This window comes from Schistocerca gregaria, chromosome X (assembly GCF_023897955.1).
Source record: "Schistocerca gregaria isolate iqSchGreg1 chromosome X, iqSchGreg1.2, whole genome shotgun sequence".
Taxonomy (NCBI): Eukaryota; Metazoa; Arthropoda; class Insecta; order Orthoptera; family Acrididae; genus Schistocerca; species Schistocerca gregaria.
The window spans coordinates 821,526,202-821,553,130 of record NC_064931.1 but is presented as its reverse complement, the minus strand read 5'-3'; the positions used below and the strand labels follow the sequence as shown (position 1 = coordinate 821,553,130).

Genomic DNA, 26,929 nt, shown 5'->3' with positions numbered 1-26,929 from the left:
AAAAGCGTAGGTGAGCCCTTTGTATAAGAAAGGTAAAAGGACGTACTCACATAATTACAGACCGGTATCCTTAAAACTGGTTTGCAACAGAATTCTTGAAAACATTCTGAGTTCAAGTATAATAAATTTCCTTGAGATAGAAAACTTCTGTCCACAAGTCAGCACAGATCTAGAAAACACCACTCACGTGAAACCCAGCTTGCCCTTTTCTCACATGATATATAAACCATGGAGGGAGGGCAACAATGGGATTCTATATTCCTAGATTTCCAGAAGACATTTGACATGATGCCCCACTACAGACTGTTGACTGAGGTTAGAGCATATGGTTTAGGTTCCCAGATATGTGAGTGGCTCAAAGACTTTTTAAGTAATGGAACCCAGTACATTGTCCTTGACAGAAAATGTTCATCAGAGACAAGGAAGTCATAGGACTGCCCCGGGGAAGTGTGATAGGGCCACTGTTATTCTCTATATACATAAGTGATCTGACAGATAGGGTGAGTAGGAATTTACAGCTGTTTACTGGGGGCAGTATGGTGTACAGGAAGATGTCATCATTGGGTGACTGTAGGAAGGTAAAAGATGATGTAGAGAGAAATTTCTAGTTGATGTGATGAATGCTTCCTCTAAATGAAGAAAAGTGTAAGATAATGTGGACGAGTAGGGAAAACAACCCAGAAATGTTCACATGCAGCATTAGTAAGGTGCTGCTTGACACAGTCACATTGATTAAATATCTAGACATAATTTTGCAAAGTAATAAGAAATAGAATGAGCACATCAGGCAGGTAGGGAAGATGGATGTTCATCTTCATTTAATTGGGAGAATTTTGGAAAAGTATAGTTTATCCATAAACAAGATGGCATAGAGAATGCTAGTGTGACACATTCTTGAGTACTGTTCAAGTGTTTGGGATCCCTACCAGGTAGGATTAAAGAAAGACATCAAAGCAATTCAGAGGTGTACTGCTAGATTTGTTACTGACAGATCTGATAACCAAGCAAGTGTTACAGAGACACTTCGTGAACTCAAATGGGAATCCCTGAAGGGAGGATGGCACTCTTTTTCCAGAGGCACTATTGCAGAAATTTGAGGTCAGTGGCAGAACGATTCTACTTGGCAGAACTATTCTACTGCTGTCAGTGTACATTTTGCATAAGGACCACAAAGATCAGATGTGATAAATTAGGATGAAATGATGATTAAATCGACACCCTAGCTGCAAACAGGTGTTGATATACATCATTGGGGACATGTTGAAAATGTGTGCCCCGACTGGGACTCGAACCTGGGATCTCCTGCTTACGTGGCAGATGCTCTTTCCATCTGAGCCACTAAGGACACAGAGGATAATGTGTCTGCAGGGACTTATCCCCTGCACACTCCCTGTGACACCCACATTCCCAACATGTCTACACCACTACATTCGTAGTGCACCTAATAGATGTTTGCCCATCACACTCATTACTCATGGCAGATTAATCTACCAAGTCCCGTACGAGTTGGGGCATAGCATGTGCATTCACACAAGAAGGTCAGTGGCCAGGTAACCATATTTTAACTATATATGAAGGTAGTATATGTTCCCAAAAGAACAGATACCATTGATGACCGTGCAGCTTCTCTAGACTGAAATGATAATTAAATCGGCACCCTAGCTGCAAACAGGCATTGATATACATCATTGGGGACATGTTGAAAATGTGTGCCCCGATGTGTGTGTGTGATGGGCAAACATCTATTAAGTGCACTACGAAGGTAGTTGTGTGGACATGTTGGGAATGTGGGTCCCACAGAGAGCGTGCAAGGGAAAATCCATATATGTCAGTGTAGTAGGTAGTGTAATAAATATTAAAATAAAAAATAATGCTTTGATAGTAGCTCTGTAAGTAGTAGTGGCAGTTGCAGTTTGATGGAGTTTTGTGAATTTCTACTTTTTACAAAGTATAAATCTTTATTTAGTTTTTTCTAGTCCTATCTGATGGTATGCAGTTTTATGTAAAAGTCAATAAATAATAGTTTCAAATAAAATCTATTAAACCATACTTTTTAAAGTAGCTTCTTATATGTGGGTAAAGATAGCCAATGCTAATATGAGGCAAATGTATGAATCAATGAATATTTTTTGGAATGGTAGTGCACATCATGACATGACCATCCCTTCCCAAAACACCAAACTTTATCAAACCAAACCAATTGTAAAGCATCCTGAACATTAACAGGTGGCTTCAGTGGGAAACACAATATTTTTTAACAATTCGCCAACTGATTTGGAGCCCTTTCTGCCTCAAATCTTTTGTTTTTATTTTTTATTTTTTTTTCAGACAAAAAATTCAGCCGATCTCCAAAATCTAGAAAGGAATCTTACCTTTTATTGTGGTATATGACTTACTTTCTAGCAATATGTTACAATTGTACTTCCAGGAAAATGCATTAAACTGTTATGCAACACACTTCTTATATTGTTACAACATTAACTGCTTTGAAAACTACATGTAATCATCACAACTCACAAGACAAGTTGTTACAAACTTTTCTTTGTCAAGTGACTGTTGAAGTTGCTAACTCTGATCACACACACTGCAAGTATTGACTAGGCATCAGATTGTTGCTGTATATTTAATCTCTCATGTAATAACAGAGATATTATACCCTGTGCTAGCATATGTACTGTCTTCTTGATCACATGTAGTGTTTTACACACAGTGTTATTGTACCATATACTATGTACATATTATAACAATTTCTAATTTGTCCCACATTATGTTAAGGTTTATGCATTAAAGTAAATTAGTTAGCAAACTTAAAAAATGAAAATAATGGAATAAATCAACATTTTATGACCTTTTTTGCTCTGATTATCTTTAAGAGTTGCAAAATGAAAACAGTCTTTTTCTTTTACAGTTTAGAAAGAGCTATAAAATTCCAACAAGTTCGCCAGTTGCACGATGACTTGGAGCGCGGATTTGAAAAGTGGCAGAAACAAGTGAAGACACTGCAGTGTGAAGCAACTCAAAAGGCTGAACACAGGGCAACAAGACAAGTTGAGAGCAAGAGACAGCGGGTTGAAACAGAGAATCGTGCTAGGCAGCGCCATCACACACGACTCATGGAAAGGTACCAATTGACTGAAAGAATAGATGAATATGTTATATAATTACTATTTAAATATTATACGAAAAAAGACACACACAGATTTTAGTTACTGTCATTTCTTTAGTTCAGGAATTTGTTGAGAGGCTGCTGTTTCTTGTTATTACCAAGAGAAGAGGTGTAATGGTTCAGATTAACCACTAGCTTCACATTTGAGAGAAGCAGTGTTCAAATCTCCATCTGACCAGATGTAGGTTTTCTGAGGTTGCCTACAATTAATTTTGGCAATTTCTTCCCACACCCTTGCACAATCTGAGTTTCTGCTCTGTCTCTATGACCGTCTTGTCAGTGGGACATTTAACTCTACTTGTGCTTTACTTTTTTGTTTTGTGTTATTAATTTTAGAACACTCATATTTTTTTCTAGATTTGATGTTCCTGTAGGTGAATATATTTTGGACTTAACATACATCTGTTCCTCTCATTAGCATTGAGAAAAGAGGATGGTGTTAATTTTATTAAACATCTAAATACCAAGTCTTTTGTTTTTACCACACACATATTTTATACTAGTGCTATATGAAATTAAGTAATTGATAAGAAATCAAATTATTATTATTGTTGTTATTATTGAAAATCATTGCTGTGCTTTGTCCTGCCTCTCCCATTATGTGTTTGAAGCTGTATTAAAACCAAAGGCTGAGACTGCAAGCAATACTGGCTGTGCTTAGTCAGAATTCACATGCAAAAAATAAAACTAGATAAGATCATATTGAACATAAATGTATTAAGTTCTCTGGAGTTGGAATTTGACCATTTACGAATGAAATCCATTTAACTTCTTTTCCTATGGCTTTTTAACACAGCTCCATCATTTGCTATTTCTTATAGCTACATTACAGTTCCTATTCGCAAAAACCATAACTTCAAACTTTGATTAAAATGATTAATTTATTTATTGCCTTGTTCTACTGATAGTGTAATTTAGCTACAGTCTTATTATTATTTTACAGAATTAACCGCGAGGATGAAGCAAGAATACAGTACATACGTGAAATAATAGCCCGAAAGGAAGCAAAAATGAAACAGATGGCTGAGGAACGTGATCTGGCTATCAGAGAATCCAGACGTCAGGCTCAGGCTACAGCAGATTTAAGGGAGCATTTACGGTAACTGTGTCCCAATATTCAATTTGAATGACTTCGTATAATGTGTTTTGCCATGCAAGGTACACAAGAAATGGTGCTCTAATACCTTTAAAAGGATACTCACATCACTGTGCAGTACTTCCAGTATACACTTTCTGATTGAAAAGTATTTAGACACTTGGATGTAATGCAGAACTGACCACCATAGTCAAGTCGGAGGAGAAAGATCCTTGACAGTTCCAGTGGGCTGGGAGCGGCCATTTTGCAGGCCTGCATAAACCAGGGATGTAACAGAATTTTGTAAACATCTCTCTTTTAATGCATCATTACTGCCGGAGCTCTGTAGACAGCTATTGTTTTTGCATGCAGCCATTTGCAGTTTACAACTGAAAGCTGGCAACAGTGCTGCCAACTGTCAGAAATTGTCTTCTTAGGCAATCTTAGGTGGATCCACCAGTACAATGGAATAACTGGTCAGTCAGGAAAGCTCAGTGACTTTTAATGTGGACTAGTCACTGGATTCACCTGAGTAACATATCCATTAGGGGCATTTGAACCCTTGTAAATCTGCAGAAATTAAGTGTTGGTGATAAGATTGTTAAGTGACACTCTTCCACTCTCTCACCCATTGATAACAGTTATTCTTCTTCTTCTTCTTCTTCTTCTTCTTCTTCTTCTTCTTCTTCTTCTTCCTCTTTTTTGTTTAGTGTGTTTCGACAGGGTAAAAATATTGAAACACATTTTCTTCTTCACTTCCCTTATGCTATCAAGCATTGGTGTAGCCTTGCTCTATACATTTCAGCCATTCCACTTTATTCTCATACTATCTCTTCATTTCCATAATTGTTTTTCCATACCTTTGTTTCTCAACCCTGTCCTCCCACATGATTCAGGGGTCATCTTCCTTATCCAGCTCCTCCCTGTATACGTATTTCAAGTACTTGTTTAGCTTTTCCATCCGTTTGCATTCTCATAACATGCCCATACCATCTCAACTGATGCTCCTCAACTGCCACACTAATTACTTTTGCCTGCCCAGCCTTTTCTCATATTTTTTCATTTCTAACTCTGTCTTTTTCATTCTTCCCTACTGCTTTCCTCATGAACTTAATTTCTGTATCAGTGATCCTGCTTAGGTGTTTCTCTTGTAGTGCCAAACTCTCCATACCATATGCTGCAATTGGCACCATAATTTCTTTGTAAGTTTGCATTTTAGTTTTCATACCTATCTGTTTGTTCCATAATTTGTGTTAGTCATCCGATAGTACACTGAGAGGCTGCTTTCTTAGTTCTGTTTAGCACTTCTTGTTCTATTCTTTTATCACTACTTAGTAAATACTGGGCTATGACATAATATTCTGGTGCAAGTTCAAAAAAGTTTTTGCCCCCTACAGTAGCATGCGGTAAGAATATTACATAAAGTTGATTACTGAACGTCTTGCAGAGGACTCTTGAGATACTTAGTGGCTCTTACACTTACATGCCAATACATATACTTCACAATGGTATTTGTTGTTAATAACAGAATAAAATTTATGATTGACACCCATGATACTAGATGTATTGTAAATAGGACTCAGTATTTACAGTTGTGAATAACTGTTTTCTTTTAAAAACTACCACTGCAAGTAAATACTGAACTACCAATAGAAGATAAGCAGCAGCACTTTATTATAATTGAGGAAGCATAAGTTTCTTCCAATTTAGCCACTTTCTTTCTCCTACAAATTTAGTTTCTACACTTTGATCATCTTTTATTAAAGTGCCTCTTTACTTATTCCACAAACCAAAAGGTTCTATGTGATGAAATCTATGGAGGACAGTGAATGTATAAGGTCTGATCAAAAAGTTTCTATTCAAAGACCATACATTCCAAAATTAGCATGCCAGTCAGATAATGTCAGCGTGAACAGTGAGCCAATCGTGCGGCCCATACACCAGGTTGAAGATACTCATTTGGTAAAACACTGTGTCCTATTGCATGAAGAAGCCCGTAACTGCCTGCTGTGCATCCTCATCCAACAGAAATCATCAAACCTCCTAGGCTTTATTTCAGGGACCAAAGGTGTGATAATCACGTGGGGAGAGATCAGGACTATAGTGCAGGTGGTCAAGTGTCTCCCACTTGAGTTGGCATAACTTCTGTATTATGATATTTGCGATATGCATTATCATGAAGCAGCAGCACCCATTGTCAAAGTTTTCCTGGATGTTTCACCTTATTTTGCATGCCATACTCTCCAGTATTGCACAGTACCATTCCCCACTGATGGAGACACTAGATTCCTTGAAATCAATAAGTAGTGGGCCCTGGTAATTAAAGAACGGGGTGAGTATCATTTTTACAGCAGATGGTTAGCTCTTGAATTTCTTGGGACAAGGGAACAATGGATAACACCAATGCTTTGTCGATGGTTTCCACTCCAGTTCCCAGTAGTGGCACCACTGCAACGATGCCCTCAAGAAATGTGCCTTCAACATTGAAATGCCTCAGGTGCTTCAGGCAAACAGCCATCCTATTTGGTTTTTGTCTGGCATTCAACACTCAGGGTCTCCACTGAATGCAGACCTCATGGTAGATTAACTCTTGCTGGATAATGTGTTGACACTACCAAAGCTGATGTTGAGATTATTTGTTAACACATGAATGGTTATGCACTGGTCTGCCCCTGTCCCATCATCAACCACATGCTTGTTGTCATCTGTAATGGGTGAGGCTTGTCTCCCCTCCAAGATATTGACCGGCGTCTTGTGTCAAAATGCAACCAGCATCGATCTTGGTACACCATTCCACAGTGGTGGTTTTTGACAGACATGCTGCCCCACACACAGTCTTCATTATCCAGTAAATGTCTATCAATGTTTGTCCTTTGACACCCAAGAAAAGAATAACAGCAGGCTGGTTCTGCTTGGACACATTTGGTAATAATGTCACCATAGTTCATGTTCTTGCATTTACTGCATGCACACCAGAAATATACAAATGCCACACTAATCCCTGCCCTACCTGTTGGTGCTATATACCTGTATCACAGTCGCACTACATTGCACATATACTGCAGCAACCCTCTCAAATAGAAACTTTTTTATTGCCCCTCACATTGTAAGTTAAATAAACTGGCAACATTGGAAATAATAATTATAAGGCAATTACTGATGTGCTAAAATAAGACAGACACCTAGAAATTAAGCAGTAATGTTGAATTACACTACCTGACAAAAAAAGCACCCAGAAATGAAGGAGGAAATGAAATGAAACTTCACGGGTTGAGAGGGTATGTACGGTTATTTCAGTGATCACAATATCGAGTTAAAAGCTTTGCAGTATGACTCAACTTATCAGTATAACATTGCTCCCACTCTGGCCTGGACACTTGCACTGGTTCAGTTGGAAAATGTGTCATGAAGCCTTTGTATTATCTCCTGAGGAAAGCTGGCTCACAACTGTTGTGACTGCTCCTTGATTTCCTGGATACTGGCAGTGAGACAGAGTTTCAGTCTGAACTGGTCCCATATATGTTCTATTGGAGACAGATCTGGGCATCTTGCTGGCCACAGGAGTACCTTGGCATCATCCAGACAGTTTGTAGAGGCACATGACATGTGGATGATCATTATCCTGTTGGAAAATGACACCATGATATTGTCGTATGAGAGGTAGACATAAGGACACAGAATGGGCTTCCCAGTCATAGCACCACTCCAAAAACAGCCATTTGTGTAGTGACATAGACGGCAGTCTACACATGGGATGGTAATTCTCTAGTCTAGCTGCTGCTGGTCTCTGACCGATGGTGAGGGATGACATAGAATGTTGCAGGGAGTCCATTATTTGTTCTCGGACACCAGACACAGATCTGAAGCGGTTACTATGTGTCCAATGCACAATACTGTGATCCTCCCATATGGTAGTCAGATGTGTTGAACCAGAACCTTGACAATGAGTACGCCTCCTTCATGTACCCATGCAGGCTAACACTGGGCCACTGCCACATCTGAATGCCCCAAAAATCTGAGTATTGCACAATTTGACCAGCTGGCTAAATGGAGACCTACAGTGAAGCCCCTTTCAAACTCTGTCAGTTGTTGATAACTCACACTCACTTGATGCACTGTACCTCCATGTCCTTCAGAGTGATAATTCAATGTTTGCACTCCTTATATACTCACACCCCTTATATACTCTACCGAGCTTGGTAACAACACTAAACATGAGAAGCACTAATATACTCTGCTGGCCATTCTACCTGTCATAGAGAATTGCAACTCTTTGCGTAATTGCCATTGGTGTCTACGCATATCAAGTTATATTGATAAATGCCCATGTGTTCTGGGTGCATCAAAGAGAGAAGAGGAATAATATTCAGTATTCTGTGGTTTATATAGCTATCTCATTTAGCAGTTTGTAGATCTCTGTGTAAATTTGAGTTGGTGGTTGTTGTGACTCGCCGATCTTTCAAAGTGCCGCCACGCAGTTACCCGCATCCTATACATGTGGCACTGTCTGCCAGCCATGGAGCAGCCAGCCAGTGGCCGCTCAACCCGGACTCAGTTATGATTTGACTGTAAAAGTGTTCACACATCTTACTCTGTTTACTTGATCTGTGACTTTCATTTATTGCGTCTTCCTTGAAATGTATTTGTTCAACTTTAAGTTAAAACAATTGGCGACAAGGGTAGGATTTTTCTTTTCCATCATTGACCCACATGTTTCCATGGCTACTTTAGAGCAACTATTGCAAGGTCTCATAGAACAGCAAACGCTTCTCACAAATGCGATTGTGATTTCATCACGGCATCATTGTCTCTACCTACTTTTCCTCCTTACGATGAGACGGTGGAAGACTTGTCTGATTACGAAAAATGTCTTCAACAGCACTTCTTGGCATTTCATGTTGCGGATGAACAAACATGTAAGTCTCTGTTCCTTTCATGGATTTCACTTCAAATGTATTGGTTGTTGTCGCAATTGGCTCCTTTGAAAGATCCTGCATCCTTGTCCTATTTTCAAAAGCAAACACATGTGGTAGACTCTCGTGTTGCCTTTTATCGTTGTCAAAAACAATCGAATCAATCCTATCACGCTTAGGCTGCTGAACTTCACGGCCTCAGTAGAAAGTGTCAATTTGTACTGAAGTTCAGAAAGAATCCTACGTTGATTCCATGGTATGGGATGCTATTATCCGATCGGCACCCGACAAAGAAGTTAGGCAATGTGCCCTTCAGTTGGCAAATCCGACTCTAGATGAAGTCCTGTCCATTGCTCAGTCTTTTGAAATTTCTTGCGGCGCTGGAGCGCAGATAGAGGCATGGGGTGATGTCAAGGAAATACAACCTCTGTACGATGTTGACGAAGCATGTGGTGTGTCCCCACTGACCGACGTGGCCGCAGTACGCTCCCAAGCGCAGCCTTGGCCTAACCGTAAACAAACCTCTAAGAAACTGCAGCAAAACCCACAGCAACTTCCTTCATGTCCGCAGTGTTTTACGAAACATTCATGAGAAGATTGTCCACAACGTTGGGCCGTGTGTCACAAATGCAAAAAAAGAAAAAAAAGGGTCATGTGTCATCCATTTGCAAATCCGACCGCATACATGATGTTCATGAACGTGATGCTGATTCTGATTCTGTGTTGTCTGTCAATTGTACTTCTTCCCAGATGTTAGCATGCAGATGGATACTGGTTCTGCTGCCACTATCATCAATTCTCAGCCTTATCTTCAGTTGGGTTCTCCAATCCTGTCACATGTCACTAGGCAATTACGGACTTACAATAAACAGAAGATTTCTCTCTTGGGACAATTTGATGCTGAGGTATCTTACAAATCTGTCATTTGCACTGTTCCCATATTTGTGGTCGACCATTGTAATGCAGAGAATCTTTTTGGTTTCGATGCCTTTCGCGTTTTTGGGTTCTCCATAGATGACTCTGTCAATATTGTCTCTGACGCTGTTCCTTATGCTCAACTGGATTCCTTGTCAACGATATTTTCATCCCTCTTTTCTCCTGGGTTAGGCCGTGCAAACGACTTTGAAGCTCGTATCATGCTCAAACCCACTGCTCGGCCTAAGTTTTTTCGGGCTTGGCCCATTCCTGTGGCCCTTCGTGATCAGGTCAAACGGGAGCTGGACCGTCTCACTGCTTCAGGGGTCTTGCTTCCCTTCACTTCCAGTGAGTGGTCCTCTCCTGTCATTGTTGTTGCTAAGCCAAATGGTGAATGCTCAATGCCTTATCAACACTTACCCTATGCCTCAACCTGAAGAATTGTTCACTAAACTTGCTGGAGGCCAGTATTTTTCTAAACTTACCTGTCAGAAGGTTATCATCAACTTCCTCTCGACACTGCTTCCCGGCAGTTTCTGGTCCTTAACATGCCTTTCGGCCTCTATAAATACCAACGATTGCCATTCAGGTTTGCCAGCACCCCTACTCTCTTTCAGCGATTCTTGGAACAATTATTGCTCACTGTTCCTGGGCGCATAAATTACCAGAACGACATTGTTGTCACTGGCTCCACCACTGACGAACATCTTCAAAATCTCCACACACTTTTTCATGTCTTACAGACTGCCGGTCTTAAGTGTAATCTTCAGAAATCAAAATTTTTTCAGGCATCTATCACGTACTTGGGGTTTCAACTCCCGTGGGATGGTATTCATCCGCTTCAGCAAACTGTCGCTGTGATCGATGTCCTTCCTCACCCTACATCTGTTAAGGATTTGCAGGCCTTCTTGGGGAAAATAGCATACTATCACAAGTTTTTACCATCTGCTGCTTTGGTGGCTCAGCCGTTGCATCGCCTATTGCTTAAAAACGTGCCTTTTCACTGGTCCGTGTCATGCGATGCGGCTTTCCAGAAATTGAAGACTATGCTGAAGCAGGCCCCATGCCTGGCTACTTATCGACCTGGCCAACATCTTGTTCTTGCCATGAACGCCTCTCAATAAGGGGTCGGTGCAGTCCTTGCGCACCGTTTTTCTGATGGTTCTGAACAACCCATTGCTTATGCCTCCAAAACGCCCACAGATGCCCAACAAAAGTATTCTCAAATTGAAAAAGAAGCTTTGGCCATTATTTATGCTCTTCATAAGTTTGATGTTTTTCTCTATGGATCCAAATTTCATCTTGTTTTGGATCACAAAGCACTTGTTTCCTTGTTTCATCCATCAACATCACTTCCCGACAAAGCTGCACACCGCCTCCAACGTTGGGCTCTTTACTTGCCTCGTTTCAATTATGAGATTTATTTCTGGCCAACGGCTCAACATGTGAATGCTGATGCACTGTCTCACCTTCCCATGGGTCCTGATCTGGCATTTGATAGGTACAGACTTTTGTGTTTCCACCTGGATGTTGCTGAGCAGCGGGTTGTGGACAGGTTCCCCATCACAGGGGACCTCTGGCGGCTGCTACGGGTTCTGACCCTACCCTTTCCCGGGATTTACGCTGCATTCAGAAGGGTTGGCCAGATCGTCTGCTCGCTAAGACTTCTGATCCGTTGCAGAACTACTACGCTTTGCATTACAGAGTATGGGAGTCATATGTGTCAGCCGTCAGTACCATAACTCAACTGATGGGAGAATGGCATTACAAAGCTTAACTGATAACATTTTGCACCAGGTGGCATGCTGGTATAGGACAGTGGAACTGTACTGTGACCATGGAAATAGTTGAACCACCTTATATTAAAACTAAAAATAATAAAAGAAAAAATTTAATTGTAAATGTAAAAATATGATAAGATCATAATGTATATAACAATGCATACAGTATACAATAACCAGATTTACAAAAAACAGCTGACAAAAGCTGTCGCCAGGTGATATGACAGATCTGAGAAATATAATTTGTGTATAGCCCTTGTCAAAGCCCTTACACCGTGGCAGGTTTTCTGATATGGCCCATGCAGCTTTAGCTCATAAATTTATATATCTACTTTGACCCTACAACATGAGGATTTGTAAATAAAAATAGTAATGCCCAGTGTCCACAGATTTCTCTATTCTGTTTTAAGGTAGCTAAGTTTGTTTTACTATATTTTACATATGTAAATTTCTTTTCACACACTCCAATTCACTGAAGTCTCTGTAATAAGGAACAGTATTGCATTTATAATTGAACTAGCTAAGTACCTGGCATTGTCTGGGTGTGTATTTATTCCAATTCTATTAGTCCATCTCCTCCTTCCCCCTTTCCCTGTCCATCTCATCCACCCCCTCTTCATCCATATCCTTCTCTCCTCTCTGTCCAACTCCTCCATCTCCCAGTCGCTGTCCATCTGCTGCTCCCCTCAGTCCATCTCTTCCTGCTTCTTCTATCTCCACCAGAGCCCCTTTATCGCATCCTACACCTCTCTCAGTTCATCAAATCCTCTCCTTCTCTCTGTCCATCTACTCTGCCCTTTCTCCGCCCATTTCCCCCTCCCCATCTCTCTGTCCATCTCCTCCTTCCACCTTTCTGTCTGTCAATATCTTGCTCTCCCCTTCTCTCTCCACATTATCAGCACCACCCACCAATAGGAGTTTACTGCTTCTTACACCCACAGTGTTTCTTTCTAGATAGTAAGTAGCGTGTGTACCAAATTTAGTTGAAATTGATCCAGGGGTTTAGGAGTTCTTTACCTGTGGCTTTTCCCACATATGCATATGTTTCGCATATATTTGTACACGTTTCACCTGTATATCTAGCGAAGTTTGCCATGCAGTTTTGTTTTCACACAACTCAATGTTTATGATATATTTCTTGAATTGTGTGTAGGTACATTCATTAGCATATTTTGATACTGTCTGCGAAATGTGTTGAGAATATAGTTAGTAGCAAAGAAGTAATAAATATCAAAATAGTGTATGATGTGGTAGTTTTTCACACATCTCAGTGTTTATGACATCATGTCTTCTGAACTAGGATTTGTACAATGAGATAATTTTGCAGGCACTTTCAGTGCAGTATGTGAAAACAGTCTACAAAATATGTCATGAATACATAATACATTAAAATGTCATGCCTGGTGCAGCAGTTTCACTGAATGAACAGCAAAAAAGCAGTAAGTGATAAACTTTTTTTGTGTGGTGGGGGGTGTGGCCAGTGAGAAAAGGTTTAGTATAGGTTTGAAATTATGTGTAAAGTTTGTTGCCAATCACTAAGTGTTCCATTCTCAAATATTGCATGAATAAAATTTGGGTCTTTGTCTTTCACACCCACACCCACCCCTTTGATAGGAAGGTGATTCTTACCACCACAGTGATTCTTTCCTGACAGTAAGTGATATTTGTACACAGTTTGTTTGGAATCAGTCAGGTGGTTTAGGAAGAGATGTGGAACATACATACATACATGCATACATACACTACGTGATCAAAAGCATCCAGACACCCCGAAAAAACATATGTTTTTCATATTAGGTGCATTGTGCTGCCAGCTGCTGTCAGGTCTACATATCAGCGACCTTAGTAGTCATTAGACATCGTGAGAGAGCAGAACTGGGTGCTCCATGGAACTCATGGACTTTGAATGCGGTCAGGTGATTGGGTACCACTTGTGTCATTTCTACACTTCTAAACATCCCTAGGCCCACTGCTTCCAATGTGAGAGCGAAGTGGGAATGTGAAGGGACACATACAGCACAAAAGTATACTGGCTGACCTCGACTGCTGACTGACAGAGACCGCCGGCAGTTGAAGAGGGTCATAATGTGTAACAGGCAGACATCTATTCAGACCATCACACAGTAATTCCATATTGTATCATGATCCACTGCAGAGACTATGACACTTAGGTGGGAGGTGAGAAAACTTAAATTTCATGGTTGAGTGGCTGCTCATAAGCCACACATCATGCTGGTCAGTGCCAAACAACACCTCGCTTGATGTAAGGAGCATAAACATTGGACATCTGAACAGTGGAAAAACGTTGTGTGTAGTGATGAATCATGGTACAGAATGTGGCGATCCAATGGCAGGGTGTGGGTATGGCGAATGCCCGGTGAACATCATCTGCCAGCGTATAAAGTGCCAACCGTAAAATTTTGAGGCAGTGGTGTTATGGTGTGGTCGTGTTTTTCATGGAGGGGGCTTGCGCCCCTTGTTGTTTTGCATGGCACTATCACAGCACAGGCCTACATTGATGTTATAAGCACCTTCTTGCTTCCTACTGTTGAAGAGCAATTCTGGGATGGCGATTGCATCTTTCTACATGGTCAAGCACCTGTTCATAATGCACGGCCTGTGGCAGAGTGGTTACATGACAATAACATCCCTGCAATGCACTGGCCTGCAGAGATTCCTGATATGGCTCCTATAGAACACCTTTGGGATGTTTTGGAATGCCGACTTCATGCCAGGCCTCACTGACCAACATCAATACCTCTCCTCAGTACAGCACTCTGTGAAGAATGGGCTGCCATTCCCCAAGAAATCTTCCAGCAATTGACTGAATGTATGCCTGTGAGAGTGGAAAGCTAAGGGAGGGCCAACACCATATTGAATTCCAGCATTACTGATGAAGGGCGCCATGAACTTGTAAGTCATTTTCAGCCAGGTGTCCAGATACTTTTGATCACATACTGTACATACCCTCCCCCCATAAACCATAGACCTTGCCGTTGGTGGGGAGGCTTGCATGCCTCAGCCATACAGATAGCCGTACCGTAGGTGTAACCACAACAGAGGGGTATCTGTTGAGAGGCTAGACAAATGTATGGTTCCTGAAGAGGGGCAGCAGCCTTTTCAGTAGTTGCAGGGGCAACAGTCTGGATGATTGACTGATCTGGCCTTGTAACACTAACCAAAACGGCCTTGCTGTGCTGGTGCTGTGAATGGCTGAAAGCAAGGGGAAACTACAGCTGTAATTTTTCCTGAGGGCATGCAGCTTTACTGTATGGATAAATGATGATGGGGTCCACTTGGGTAAAATATTCCAGAGGTAAAATAGTCCCCCATTCGGATCTCCGGGTGGGGACTACTCAGGAGGATGTTGTTATCAGGAGAAAGAAAACTGGCGTTCTATGGATCGGAGTGTGGAATGTCAGATCTTTTAATCTGGCAGGTAGGTTATAAAATTTAAAAAGGGATAGGTTAAAGTTGGATATAGTGGGAATAAGTGAAGTTCAGTGGCAGGAGGAACAAGACTTTTGGTCAGGTGACTACAGGCTTATAAATACAAAATGAAATAGGGGTAATGCAGGAGTAGGTTTAATAATGAATAAAACAATAGGAATGCGGGTAAGCTACTACAAACAGCACAGCGAACGCATTGTTGTGGCTAAGATAGACACGAAGCCCATGCCTATGACAGTAGTACAAATCTATATGCCAACTAGCTCTGCAGATGACGAAGAATTGAAGAAATGTATGATGAGATAAAAGAAATTATTCAGATAGTGAAGGGAGATGAAAATTTAATAGTCATGGGTGACTGGAATTCGATAGAAGGAAAAGGAAGAGAAGGAAATGTTGTAGGTGAATATGGATTGGGGGTAAGAAATGAAAGAGGAATTTTGCACAGAGCACAACTTAATCATAGCTAACACTTGGTTCAAGAATCATAAAAGAAGGTTGCATACATAGAAGAAGCCTGGAGATACTGACAGGTTTCAGATAGATTATATAATGGTAAGACAGAGATTTAGGAACCAGGTTTTAAATTGTAAGACATTTCCAGGGGCAGATGTGGACTCTGACCACAATCTATTGGTTATGGACTGTAGATTAAAACTGAAGAAACTGCAAAAAGATGGGAATTTAAGGAGATGGGACCTGGAAAAAACTGACTAAACCAGGGGTTGTACAGAGTTTCAGGGAGAGCATAAGGGAACAATTGACAAGCATGGGGGAAAGAAATACAGTAGGAGAAGAATGGGTAGCTTTGAGGGATGAAGTAGTGAAGGCAGCAGAGGATCGAGTAGATAAAAAGACAAGGGCTAGTAGAAACCCTTGGGTGATAGAAGAAATATTGACCATTGCTATTCACAATATACGTGAATGACCTGGTGTATGACATCGGAAGTTCACTGAGGCCTTTTGCAGATGATGCTGTGGTGCATCAAGAGGTTGCAACAATGGAAAATTGTACTGAAATGCAGGAGGATCTGCAGCGAATTGACGCATGGTGCACGGAATGGCAATTGAATCTCAATGTAGACAAGTGTAATGTGATGCGAATACATAGAAAGATAGGTCCCTCATCATTAAGCTACAAAATAGCAGGTCAGCAACTGGAAGCAGTTAATTCCATAAATTATCTGGGAGTACGCATTAGGAGTGATTTAAAATGGAATGATCATATAAAGTTGATCGTTGGTAAAGCAGATGCCAGACTGAGATTCATTGGAAGAATCCTAAGGAAATGCAATCCGACAACAAAGGAAGTAGGTTACAGTACGCTTGTTCGCCCACTGCTTGAATACTGCTCAGCAGTGTGGGGTCTGCACCAGATAGGGTTGATAGAAGAGATAGAGAAGATCCAACGGAGAGCAGCACGCTTCGTTATAGGATCATTTAGTAATCACGAAAGTGTTATGGAGATGATAGATAAACTCCAGTGGAAGACTCTGCAGGAGAGACGCTCAGTAGCTCGGTACGGGCTTTTGTTAAAGTTTCGAGAACATACCTTCACCGAAGAGTCAAGCAGTATATTGCTCCCTCCTACGTATATCTCGCGAAGAGACCATGATGATAAAATCAGAGAGATTAGAGCCCACACAGAAGCATACCGACAATCCTTCTTTCCACGTACAATACGAGACTAGAATAGAAGGGAGAACCGATAGAGGTACTCAGGGTACCCTCCGCCACACACCGTCAGGTGGCTTGCGGAGTATGGATGTAGATGTAGATGTAGATGTAGATTGAATTTAACTGACGAAAGGAGAAAATATAAAAATGCAGTAAATGAAGGAATACAAATGTCTCAAAAATGAGATCGACAGGAAGTGCAAAATGGCTAAGCAGGCATGACTAGAGGACAAATGTAAGGATGTAGAGGCTTATCTCACTAGGGTTAAGATAGATACTGCCTACAGGAAAATTAAAGAGACCTTTGGAGAAAAGAGAACCACTTGTATGAATATCAAGAGATCAGATGGAAACCCAGTTCTAAGCAAAGAAGGGAAAGCAGAAAGGTGGAAGGAGTATATAGAGGGTCTATAAAGGGCGAAGTACTTGAGGGCAATTTTATAGAAATGGAAGAAGATGAAGATGAAATGGAAGATATGATACTGAAGAGTTTGATAGAGCACTGAAAGGCCTAAGTCAAAACAAGGCCCCGGGAGCAGACAACATTCCATTAGAACTACTGAAAGCCTTGGGAGAGCCAGTCCTGACAAAACTCTACCATCTGGTGAGCAAGATGTATGAGACAGGCAAAATACCCCCAGACTTCAAGAAGAATTTAATAATTCCAATCCCAAAGAAAGCAGGTGTTGACAGGTGTGAAAATTACCGAACTATCAGTTTAATAAGTCACTGCTGCAAAATACTAACGCGAATTCTTTACAGACGAATGGAAAATCTGGTTGAAGCCAACCTCGGAGAAGGTCAGCTTGTATTCCGTAGAAATATGGGAACACATGAGGCAATACTGACCCTACGACTTATTTTAGAGGCTACATTAAGAAAAGGCAAACCTACGTTGCTAGCATTTGTAGACTTAGAGAAAGCTTTTGAGGATGTTGACTGGAATACTCTCTTTCAAATTATGAAGGTGGCAGGGATAAAATACAGGGAACAAAAGGCTATTTACAATTTCTACAGAAACCAGATGGCAGTTATAAGATTTGAGGGACATGAAAGGGAAGTATTAAAATCCATGGAGAAGAAATAAAAACTTTTAAGGTTAGCCGATGACATTGTAATTCTGTCAGAGACAGCAAAGGACTTGGAAGAGCAGTTCAACAGAATGGACTGTGTCTTGAAAGGAGGATATAAGATGAACATCAACAAAAGCAAGATGAGAATAATGGAATGTAGGCGAATTAAGTCAGGTGATGCTGAGGGAATCATTAGGAAATGAGACCCTTAAAGTAGTAAAGGAGTTTTGCTATTTGGGGAGCAAAATAACTGATGATGGTCAAAGTAGAGAAGATATAAAATGTAGACTGGCAATGGCAAGGAAAGCATTTTTGAAGAAGAGAAATTTGTTAACATTGAGTATAGATTTAAGTGACAGGAAATCGTTTCTGAAAGTATTTGTATGGAGTGTAGCCATGCATGGAAGTGGAACATGGACGATAAATAGTTTGGACAAGAAGAGAATAGAAGCTTTTGAAATGTGATGCTGCAGAAGAATGCTGAAGATTAGATGGGTAGATCACATAACTAATGAGGCGGTACTGAATAGGATTGGGGAGAAGAGGAGTTTGTGGCACAATTTGACTAGAAGCAGATATTGCTTGGTAGGACATGTTATGAGGCATCAAGGGATCACCAATTTAGTATTGGAGGGCAGTGTGGAGGGTAAAAATCATAGAGGGAGACCAAGAGATTATATTTATGCCAGGAAGATGGGGGGGGGGGGGGGGCAGCAAGTTACCTCAGGTTTAGGCCAGGAAGGTTATGGAAGTGAAGGATGTGCTGCTGTAAGAGCTCTCCCATGTGCGCAGCTCATAAAAGCAAGTGGTGGTTGGGAGGATCCAGATGGCATGGGTTGTCACGTCTTCAATGTTGTGTTCTGCTGCGTGTCATGCCACTGAGTGTCCTTCCTTGGTTTTGGCAACAGTTTGGCAGTGGCCATTCATTCGAGTTGACAGCTGGTTGGTTGTTATACCAATGTAAAACACAGTGCAGTGGTTACAGCAGAGCTGTTATATAACATGTATGCTTTCATAGTTGGCATGGCCCTTGAAGAGGTTGAGGATAAGCCTGTGATGAGACTAGAGTAGTTGGTGCTGGGTGGGTGGATATGGCAAATCTTGCATCTGTGTCTTCCACAGGGGTATGATCCTGTGACAGGGGATTGGGGGTGGGAGTGGCGTAGGGATGGGCTAGGATACTGTTGGTTGGTGGATGGCAGAAGGGAGTAGTATCTTGGGTAGGATGTCCCTCATTTGAGGAGATGATGGTAGAAAATGAAAGCCCTGCCAGAGGATGCGGTTCTGTCATCCAGTCCAGATGGTATTGGATGACAAGGGGGCGCTTCTTTGTGATTGATTCTTGGGATGTATATGAGGATCAGCTGTGTGTGAAGATCAGCATGGGAGATCTCTTTATGAATCAGGTCTGGAGGGTATTGCCTGTCTGTTAAGGCCTTTGTGAATCTTTCAGCATACTGCAGGAGGGAGTTGTCATCACTGCAAATGCATCTACCCAGCGTGGCCAGTCTATATGGAAGGTATTTTTTGGTGTGGAAGAGGTGGCAGCTGTCAAAGTGCAGGTATGATGTGGACTGAGGTGTGGACAGAGCCATCTGAGAGGAGATCAACATTTAGGAAGGTGGTATGATGAGTGGAGGAGGACCAGGTAAAGTGGGTGGGAGAGAAGGTGTTCAGATTTTGGAGGAATGAGGAGAAGGTATCTGGACCTTGGGTCCAGATTATAAAGATGTCATCAATAAACCTGAACCAGACCAAGGGTTTTGGGTTTTGATTGGTTGGTTGATTTGGGGGGGAGGGGACCAAACAGCAAGGTCATTGGTCCCATCTGATTAGGGAGGGATGGAGAAAGAAGTCAGCTATGCCCTTGTGAAGGAACCATCCCAGCATTTGCTTGAAGAAACTTACGTAAATCACAGAAAACCTAAATCAGGATTGCCTGATGCAGGTTTGAACTTTCGTCCTCCCAAAAGTGAGTACAGCACGCTAACCAGTGCATCACCTTGCTCGGTGGGGGTTTTGTGAAGCTAGGAATGTTTCCTGTAGGAGCCCATGAAGAAGTTAGCACAGGAGGGTGCCCATGGCTGTGCCATGCATTTGTTTGTATACCTTCCCCTCAAACATGAAGTAGTTATGGGTTAATATATAGCTGGTTAGGTGTATGGGCATGAAGTGCTGGGTCTGGAATCTGCAGGGCGATGGGAAATATAGTGTTCAATCCCAGAAATGCTAAGGACATGAGGGATATTGGTGTATAGGTAGGTTACATCAACAAGTGACAATTAGGGATCTGGGAGATAAGGGTGTTGGGGATGGTGGAGAACCAGTGCAGGAAGTGTTTGGTATCTTTAATGTGGGAGGCTAGGTTTTGTCCAAAGTGCAGGAAGTGGTTGGTATCTTTAATGTGGGAGGCTAGGTTTTGTTCAAAATGTACCCTCCCACATTAAAGATACCAATCACTTTCTGCACTGGCCATCCCAACAACCTTACCTCCTGGATCCCTAATCGTCACTGTTGATGAAACCTCCCTATACACAAACATCCCTCATGCCCATGGCCTTGCCTTGATTGAACACCACCTACCCCATCACTCTGCAGATTCCAGACCCACAACATCATTCCTTGTACGTGTAACCAACTACATCCTAGCCCATAACTACTCCACCTTTGAAGGGAAGCATACAAACAAATTCGTGGTACAGCCATGGGCACCCGCATGACACCTCCTACAGGAAACAATCCTAGCTTCCCAAAACCCAAACTCCTGGTCTGGTTCAGGTTTATTGATGACATCTTTATAATCTGGACCCAAGGCCTGGATACCTTATCCTCATTCCTCCAGTACCTCAACACCTTATTTCTCATTCACTTCAGCTGGTCCTCCTCCACCCATTGTGCCACCTTCCTAAATGTTGATCTTCTCCTCTCAGATGGCACTGTCCACACCTTGGTCCACATCATACCCACCAATCACCAACAGTACCTGCACTTTGACGGCTGCCACCTCTTCCACACCAAAACATCCCTTTCATGCAGCCTGGCCACTCCTGGTAGATGAATCTGCAGTGATGAGAATTTACAAACACAGTAGGCTGAAGGTTTGAAAAAGGCCTTAATAAACATGCAATACCCTCCAGACCTGATTCACAACAGATCTCCCATGCCATATCCTCACACACACCTTATCCTCACATACATCCCAAGAATCAATCGCAAAGAAGCACTCCCTTGTCATCCATTACTACCCCGGACTGGAATGACTGAACCACATCATCTGTCAAGGCTTTCATAATCTATTGTCATGCCCTAAAATGAGGGACCTCCTACCCAAGATACTTCCAATCCCTCCCAAAGTGGTGTTCTGCCATCCACCCAATCTCCACAATATCATAGTCCATCCCTATGCCACTCCCACCCCAAATCCCCTGCCACAGTGATCACATCCCTGTGGAAGACCCAGATGCAAGATTTGCCCAATCCACCCACCCAGCACCAACTACTCTAGTCCCCTCACAAGCTCATAGTACCCAGTCAGGGACCTGCCCCCCCTGTGAAAGCAGACACGTTATATACCAGCTGTGCTGCAACAATTGCACTGTGTTTCAGATTGGTATGACAACCAAGCAGCTGTCAACTTGAATAAATGGCCACACCGCCAAACTGTTGCCAAAAACAAGGTGGACCATTCAGTGGCACGACATGCAGCAGAGCACGACATTGGAGATTTCATTGGCTGCTCCACAACCCATGCCATCTGGATCCTCCCAACCACCATGAGCTTTTCTGAGATGCACATATGGGAACTATCACCCTTACAGCACATCCTTTGCTCCCATAACCTTTCTGGCCTAAACCTGAGGTAACTTGGTGCCCCCATCCCCCCACCTAATATTGTGTGTGTGTGTGTGTGTGTGTGTGTGTGTGTGTGTGTGTGTGTGTTTTTCTGTACACCATCCCCTGCCCCAGGAGCTCCGTCCAATATGTGTCTCGCATCAGCTAGTTGTGTGCTCGTATCTCGTAGCCTACTCTAAAAATCCCGTGCCCAACTGTCTGCCACCTGCCCCCATACCTGCACCCACTCTCCCACAAGCCGCTAGACACTTTCCCCCAACTCCCCCCCCCCCCCCCCGCCTCCTGCCTCTCTCCATCCCTCACCCCACACCCCCATCTCACCCCCTTACTGTCTGTAAAGAATCACTATGGTGGTAAGAATCACCTTCCTATCAAAGCGGTGGTTGTGGGTGTGAAAAAGAAGTGTATTGCAACAAACTTTAGACATAATTACAAACCTATATGAAACCTTTTCTCTCTGACAAGCTCATAGTACCCAGTCAGGGACCTGCCCCCCCTGTGAAAGCAGACACGTTATATACCAGCTGTGCTGCAACAATTGCACTGTGTTTCAGATTGGTATGACAACCAAGCAGCTGTCAACTTGAATAAATGGCCACACCGCCAAACTGTTGCCAAAAACAAGGTGGACCATTCAGTGGCACGACATGCAGCAGAGCACGACATTGGAGATTTCATTGGCTGCTCCACAACCCATGCCATCTGGATCCTCCCAACCACCATGAGCTTTTCTGAGATGCACATATGGGAACTATCACCCTTACAGCACATCCTTTGCTCCCATAACCTTTCTGGCCTAAACCTGAGGTAACTTGGTGCCCCCATCCCCCCACCTAATATTGTGTGTGTGTGTGTGTGTGTGTGTGTGTGTGTGTGTGTGTGTGTGTTTTTCTGTACACCATCCCCTGCCCCAGGAGCTCCGTCCAATATGTGTCTCGCATCAGCTAGTTGTGTGCTCGTATCTCGTAGCCTACTCTAAAAATCCCGTGCCCAACTGTCTGCCACCTGCCCCCATACCTGCACCCACTCTCCCACAAGCCGCTAGACACTTTCCCCCAACTCCCCCCCCCCCCCCCCCCCCGCCTCCTGCCTCTCTCCATCCCTCACCCCACACCCCCATCTCACCCCCTTACTGTCTGTAAAGAATCACTATGGTGGTAAGAATCACCTTCCTATCAAAGCGGTGGTTGTGGGTGTGAAAAAGAAGTGTATTGCAACAAACTTTAGACATAATTACAAACCTATATGAAACCTTTTCTCTCTGACAAACCCCCCCCCCCCCCCCTCTCCCCCCGCCCACAAAAAAGTTAACAACTTATGACATTCTCGCTGTTCATGCAGTGAAACTGCTGCATATGATATGATGATTTAATTTATTACTTCTTTACTACTAAGTGTATTCACGACATATTTTGTAGGCGGTTTTCACATATAGCACTGAAAGTACCAGCAAAATTGTAGGAAACATAGTTCAGAAGACACCAGCCCTGCCGCAGGACCCTTGCGCAGTTTGTGTTCCCACATTAGCTAGTTGTGTGCTGTTATGTCATACTCTAGTCTACAAAATCGTATGTCGTGATATCTGCACCCCTAACTAGCCCACAGACAGTTCCCCACTATCCCCCAAGCTGGTACACACTTGCCTCCAACCCCCTCCCTGCCTTCTGCCCCTCTCTGTCCTTCACCCCACAGCCCCATCTCAACCCAGTACACTCACCATGGGCCAGGAAAGAGCTGGCAGTCAACTGAGCATAATGTAGGGAGACGAGTCTGTGTGTGTGTATGTGTGTGTGTGTGTGTGTGTGTGTGTGTGTGTGTGTCATGCATGAGCATGTTTTTCGTACAAGTCTGAAAATTGAAATGCATTCCAATAGCTAGCCAAGCTCTTGTACCTTGTGTTTGTGTATCTATCGATGACGCAGTGCTTCTTCATTTTGATGAATCATCTCCTTTACTCCTAAATAATTTGTAATACATACTTTTTTGTAATATGTATGGATTCACCATGTGGCTGTCTTTAACAAGCACATGTTCAATAATTGTCCTCATACAGTATGTGATGTCAGACAGTGATACAAACTTTTATCTATGTATAATGAATATTTTAAGTCCTAAATATCTAGGCTTTTTTAATATGTTATGTACTTCATTCAGCTGAACCAGCTCTCGGTTTAAGCTCACACTTTTTTATTTAGAGGGCCTTTTTGCTTAACCAATGTTTTTTAAGAAAACACCAGGTTCTGTCCTTTCCATTATAGCCGTATTCTTCTCATAAAGGTGTGTTTATTTTTCAAGATGGTAGTAAATTATAAAGAATAAAAATGAAAAAGTCATCTTCAGAAATATTGAAACTTCCTGGCAGATTAAAACTGTGTGCCCGACCGAGACTCGAACTCGGGACCTTTGCCTTTCGCGGGCAAGTGCTCTACCATCTGAGCTACCGAAGCACGACTCACGCCCGGTACTCACAGCTTTACTTCTGCCAGTATCCGTCTCCTACCTTCCAAACTTTACAGAAGCTCTCCTGCGAAACTTGCAGAACTAGCACTCCTGAAAGAAAGGATATTGCGGGGACATGGCTTAGCCACAGCCTGGGGGATGTTTCCAGAATGAGATTTTCACTCTGCAGCGGAGTGTGCGCTGATATCAGCGCACACTCCGCTGCAGAGTGAAAATCTCATTCAGAAATATTCTTCACTCACTGTTTAACTATGTTAGCCATACTCTTACCTCTGTGCTGCTACTTGGTTGTCACACATACCAAGTGTGCCTGCAAATCCTAGTGCCCTTACATGGGACAAAACACTGTATTTTTTGTGCACTCTTTCCTACTGTTTTGGTAACTTCTAACCCTCGGTTTTCCTTGAGAATATTTTAATACTATCAGCCCTTTGTTAGCTTTTACCGGTCATTGCTTTATACATTGTACTTTATCCCCCCCCCCCCCTCCCCCCCGAACTACTCATTCACTCAGATTAACTGTTGTTTTTATGTGAGTAGTGCATTACAAATAGTTTGTATTTTACCATCTACTACTAATGTTGCACAAATTGCATCATTTCTCAACTGAGTCTTGCCATCTGGCGACAGTCTCCACATCAGCTATTTTTTGTGAAGCTGTTTATTGTAACCTGAACAATGGACACACTGTGGTGTATATTCTTTTCCTATCATATTTTTAGGTTTACATTTAAATTTTTCTTTTATTATTTATATTTTAGTATAAGTTTTTTCAACTGTTTCCATTGTCACAATAAAGTGATACTGTCCTCTGATGGCAAATGTTATCAGTTAAGCTTTGTAACATGATTCTGCTATCAGGTAAGTTCTGGTAGTGACGAGTGATGCACATAGTTCCACACCTTACACAGAGGCTTTGTTCATATTTTGGTATGTCTGTTTCTGCATTTTATGTAACACCTTTTGTAAAATTTATTCCGAGTGATATGCTGTTAATTATACAGGGTGATTATAGTTGAAGTTAAACTTTCAAACCACTGTGGAAATAACACCACTTGTCAGAATGATGTCAAGTTGCAATGGAATGTTACTGGAGCAGGGAGAAAATGTATGGCAGAAGAAAAATAAATAGTTACAAAATGTAGCAATAGATGGCGCTGTAAGCATCATAATTTAATAGTGGTTAACTACAAATGACAAATGAATCATAAAACAATGCCTAAGGTGTACGTTTGATGTTAAACAAACTGTACTACACAGTGGGCATGAGTGTACACGTGTGATACTGTTAGTTACATAAGCCCATTCACCACAGAAAGGTCATATCACATGGAATGGGATAAATTGGTTTTTAATTGTCCTGAGGCCAAAAACCACATAAAAAGCATAACTCATATCAGTTTTTAACTGTCCTGAAGCCAAAAACCGCATAAAAATCATCAATCAAAATCAAATCGAATTATTAATTTCTATGTGACTGATACAAAATATGTTCTATATGCTGTCCACCGTTTTCTGCAGCAAGTTGTAATCGAGAAACAGCATGTTCCACAACTGATCGAAGTGTTTCCAGGGTCACATTCAGAATGTGTTGTACAATGCATGCTTTCAATGCAGCTAAGTTAGCAATCAGAACACTGAACACAATACCTACCAGATAGCCCCACAGCCAGAAGTCACACAGATTAAGATCAGGTGATCAGGATGGCCAGGCTGTAAGGAAATGGTGGCTGATAATTCTAGTATTTCTGGAATAGCACTTCAGCAGCCGCTTAACTGGATTTGCAATGTGCATAGGTACACTATCTTATCTTGCATAAAAATTATCCCATCCACATATCCACTCTGTTGGAAAGCTGGAATGATGTGGTTGCGCAAAAGACACTCGTAGGGCTTACCAGTGACGGTACAAGCAGTACAAGTGACAGGATCGGAAGCACCTGTCTCTTCGAAAAAGTATGGCCCAATGATAAATGATGCTGTAAACCCACACCACACAGTGACTTTTTCAGGATGAAGTGGTACTGGTTGATTTGCATGTGGATTTTCCGTTGCCTACATTTGACAGTTCTGTGTATTGGCATATCCTGTCGGATGGAAGTGGGCTTTGTCTGTCCACAAAATCTTCCACAGCCAATCATTGTTCACTTCCATGCGGGCAAGAAAGTCTAAAGCAAAGGTCTCTCATGCTGGCAGGTCAACAGGAAGCAACTTGTGCACATAGGTAATTTTGAACGGATAGCAAAGAAGGATGTTTCCTAGGATTTTATGCACCGTGCTCACAGGTATGTCCAATATTCGGGCAATTCTCTGTGCATTACACTTTTGCACAGCACCACTAGTCTCCTCCTGCACTGCTGTGGCCACTGCTTCCACTGACGTCAAATCAATTTGTTTCCTCCCTCTACCAGGTTGCTCACCAAAAGAGCCTGTCTTTTCGAATTTCTGAATCATTTTCTCCAGACCCACAGCAGTCATAGGACTAACACCTTTTTTCAAACCCTTCCACGTCCAGAACTTCTGTAGAGCAATTTGCACACTGTCATCATTCTTGTAATACAGCTTTA

The 26,929-nt window shown here is 42.2% G+C and overlaps 1 protein-coding gene across 9 annotated transcripts in view; it reads left to right on the top strand.

The window, feature by feature from the left end:
• Positions 1 to 26,929, top strand: part of LOC126299316 (coiled-coil domain-containing protein 177) — a 265,518-nt gene that overhangs the window by 237,736 nt on the left and 853 nt on the right. For all 9 annotated transcript variants that reach the window (XM_049991135.1, XM_049991137.1, XM_049991138.1 and 6 more), the window contains 2 exons: positions 2,909 to 3,121; positions 4,110 to 4,265. In XM_049991135.1, coding sequence (XP_049847092.1) covers positions 2,909 to 3,121; positions 4,110 to 4,265 — 369 coding nt within the window. The remainder of the gene's footprint in view (positions 1 to 2,908; positions 3,122 to 4,109; positions 4,266 to 26,929) is intronic.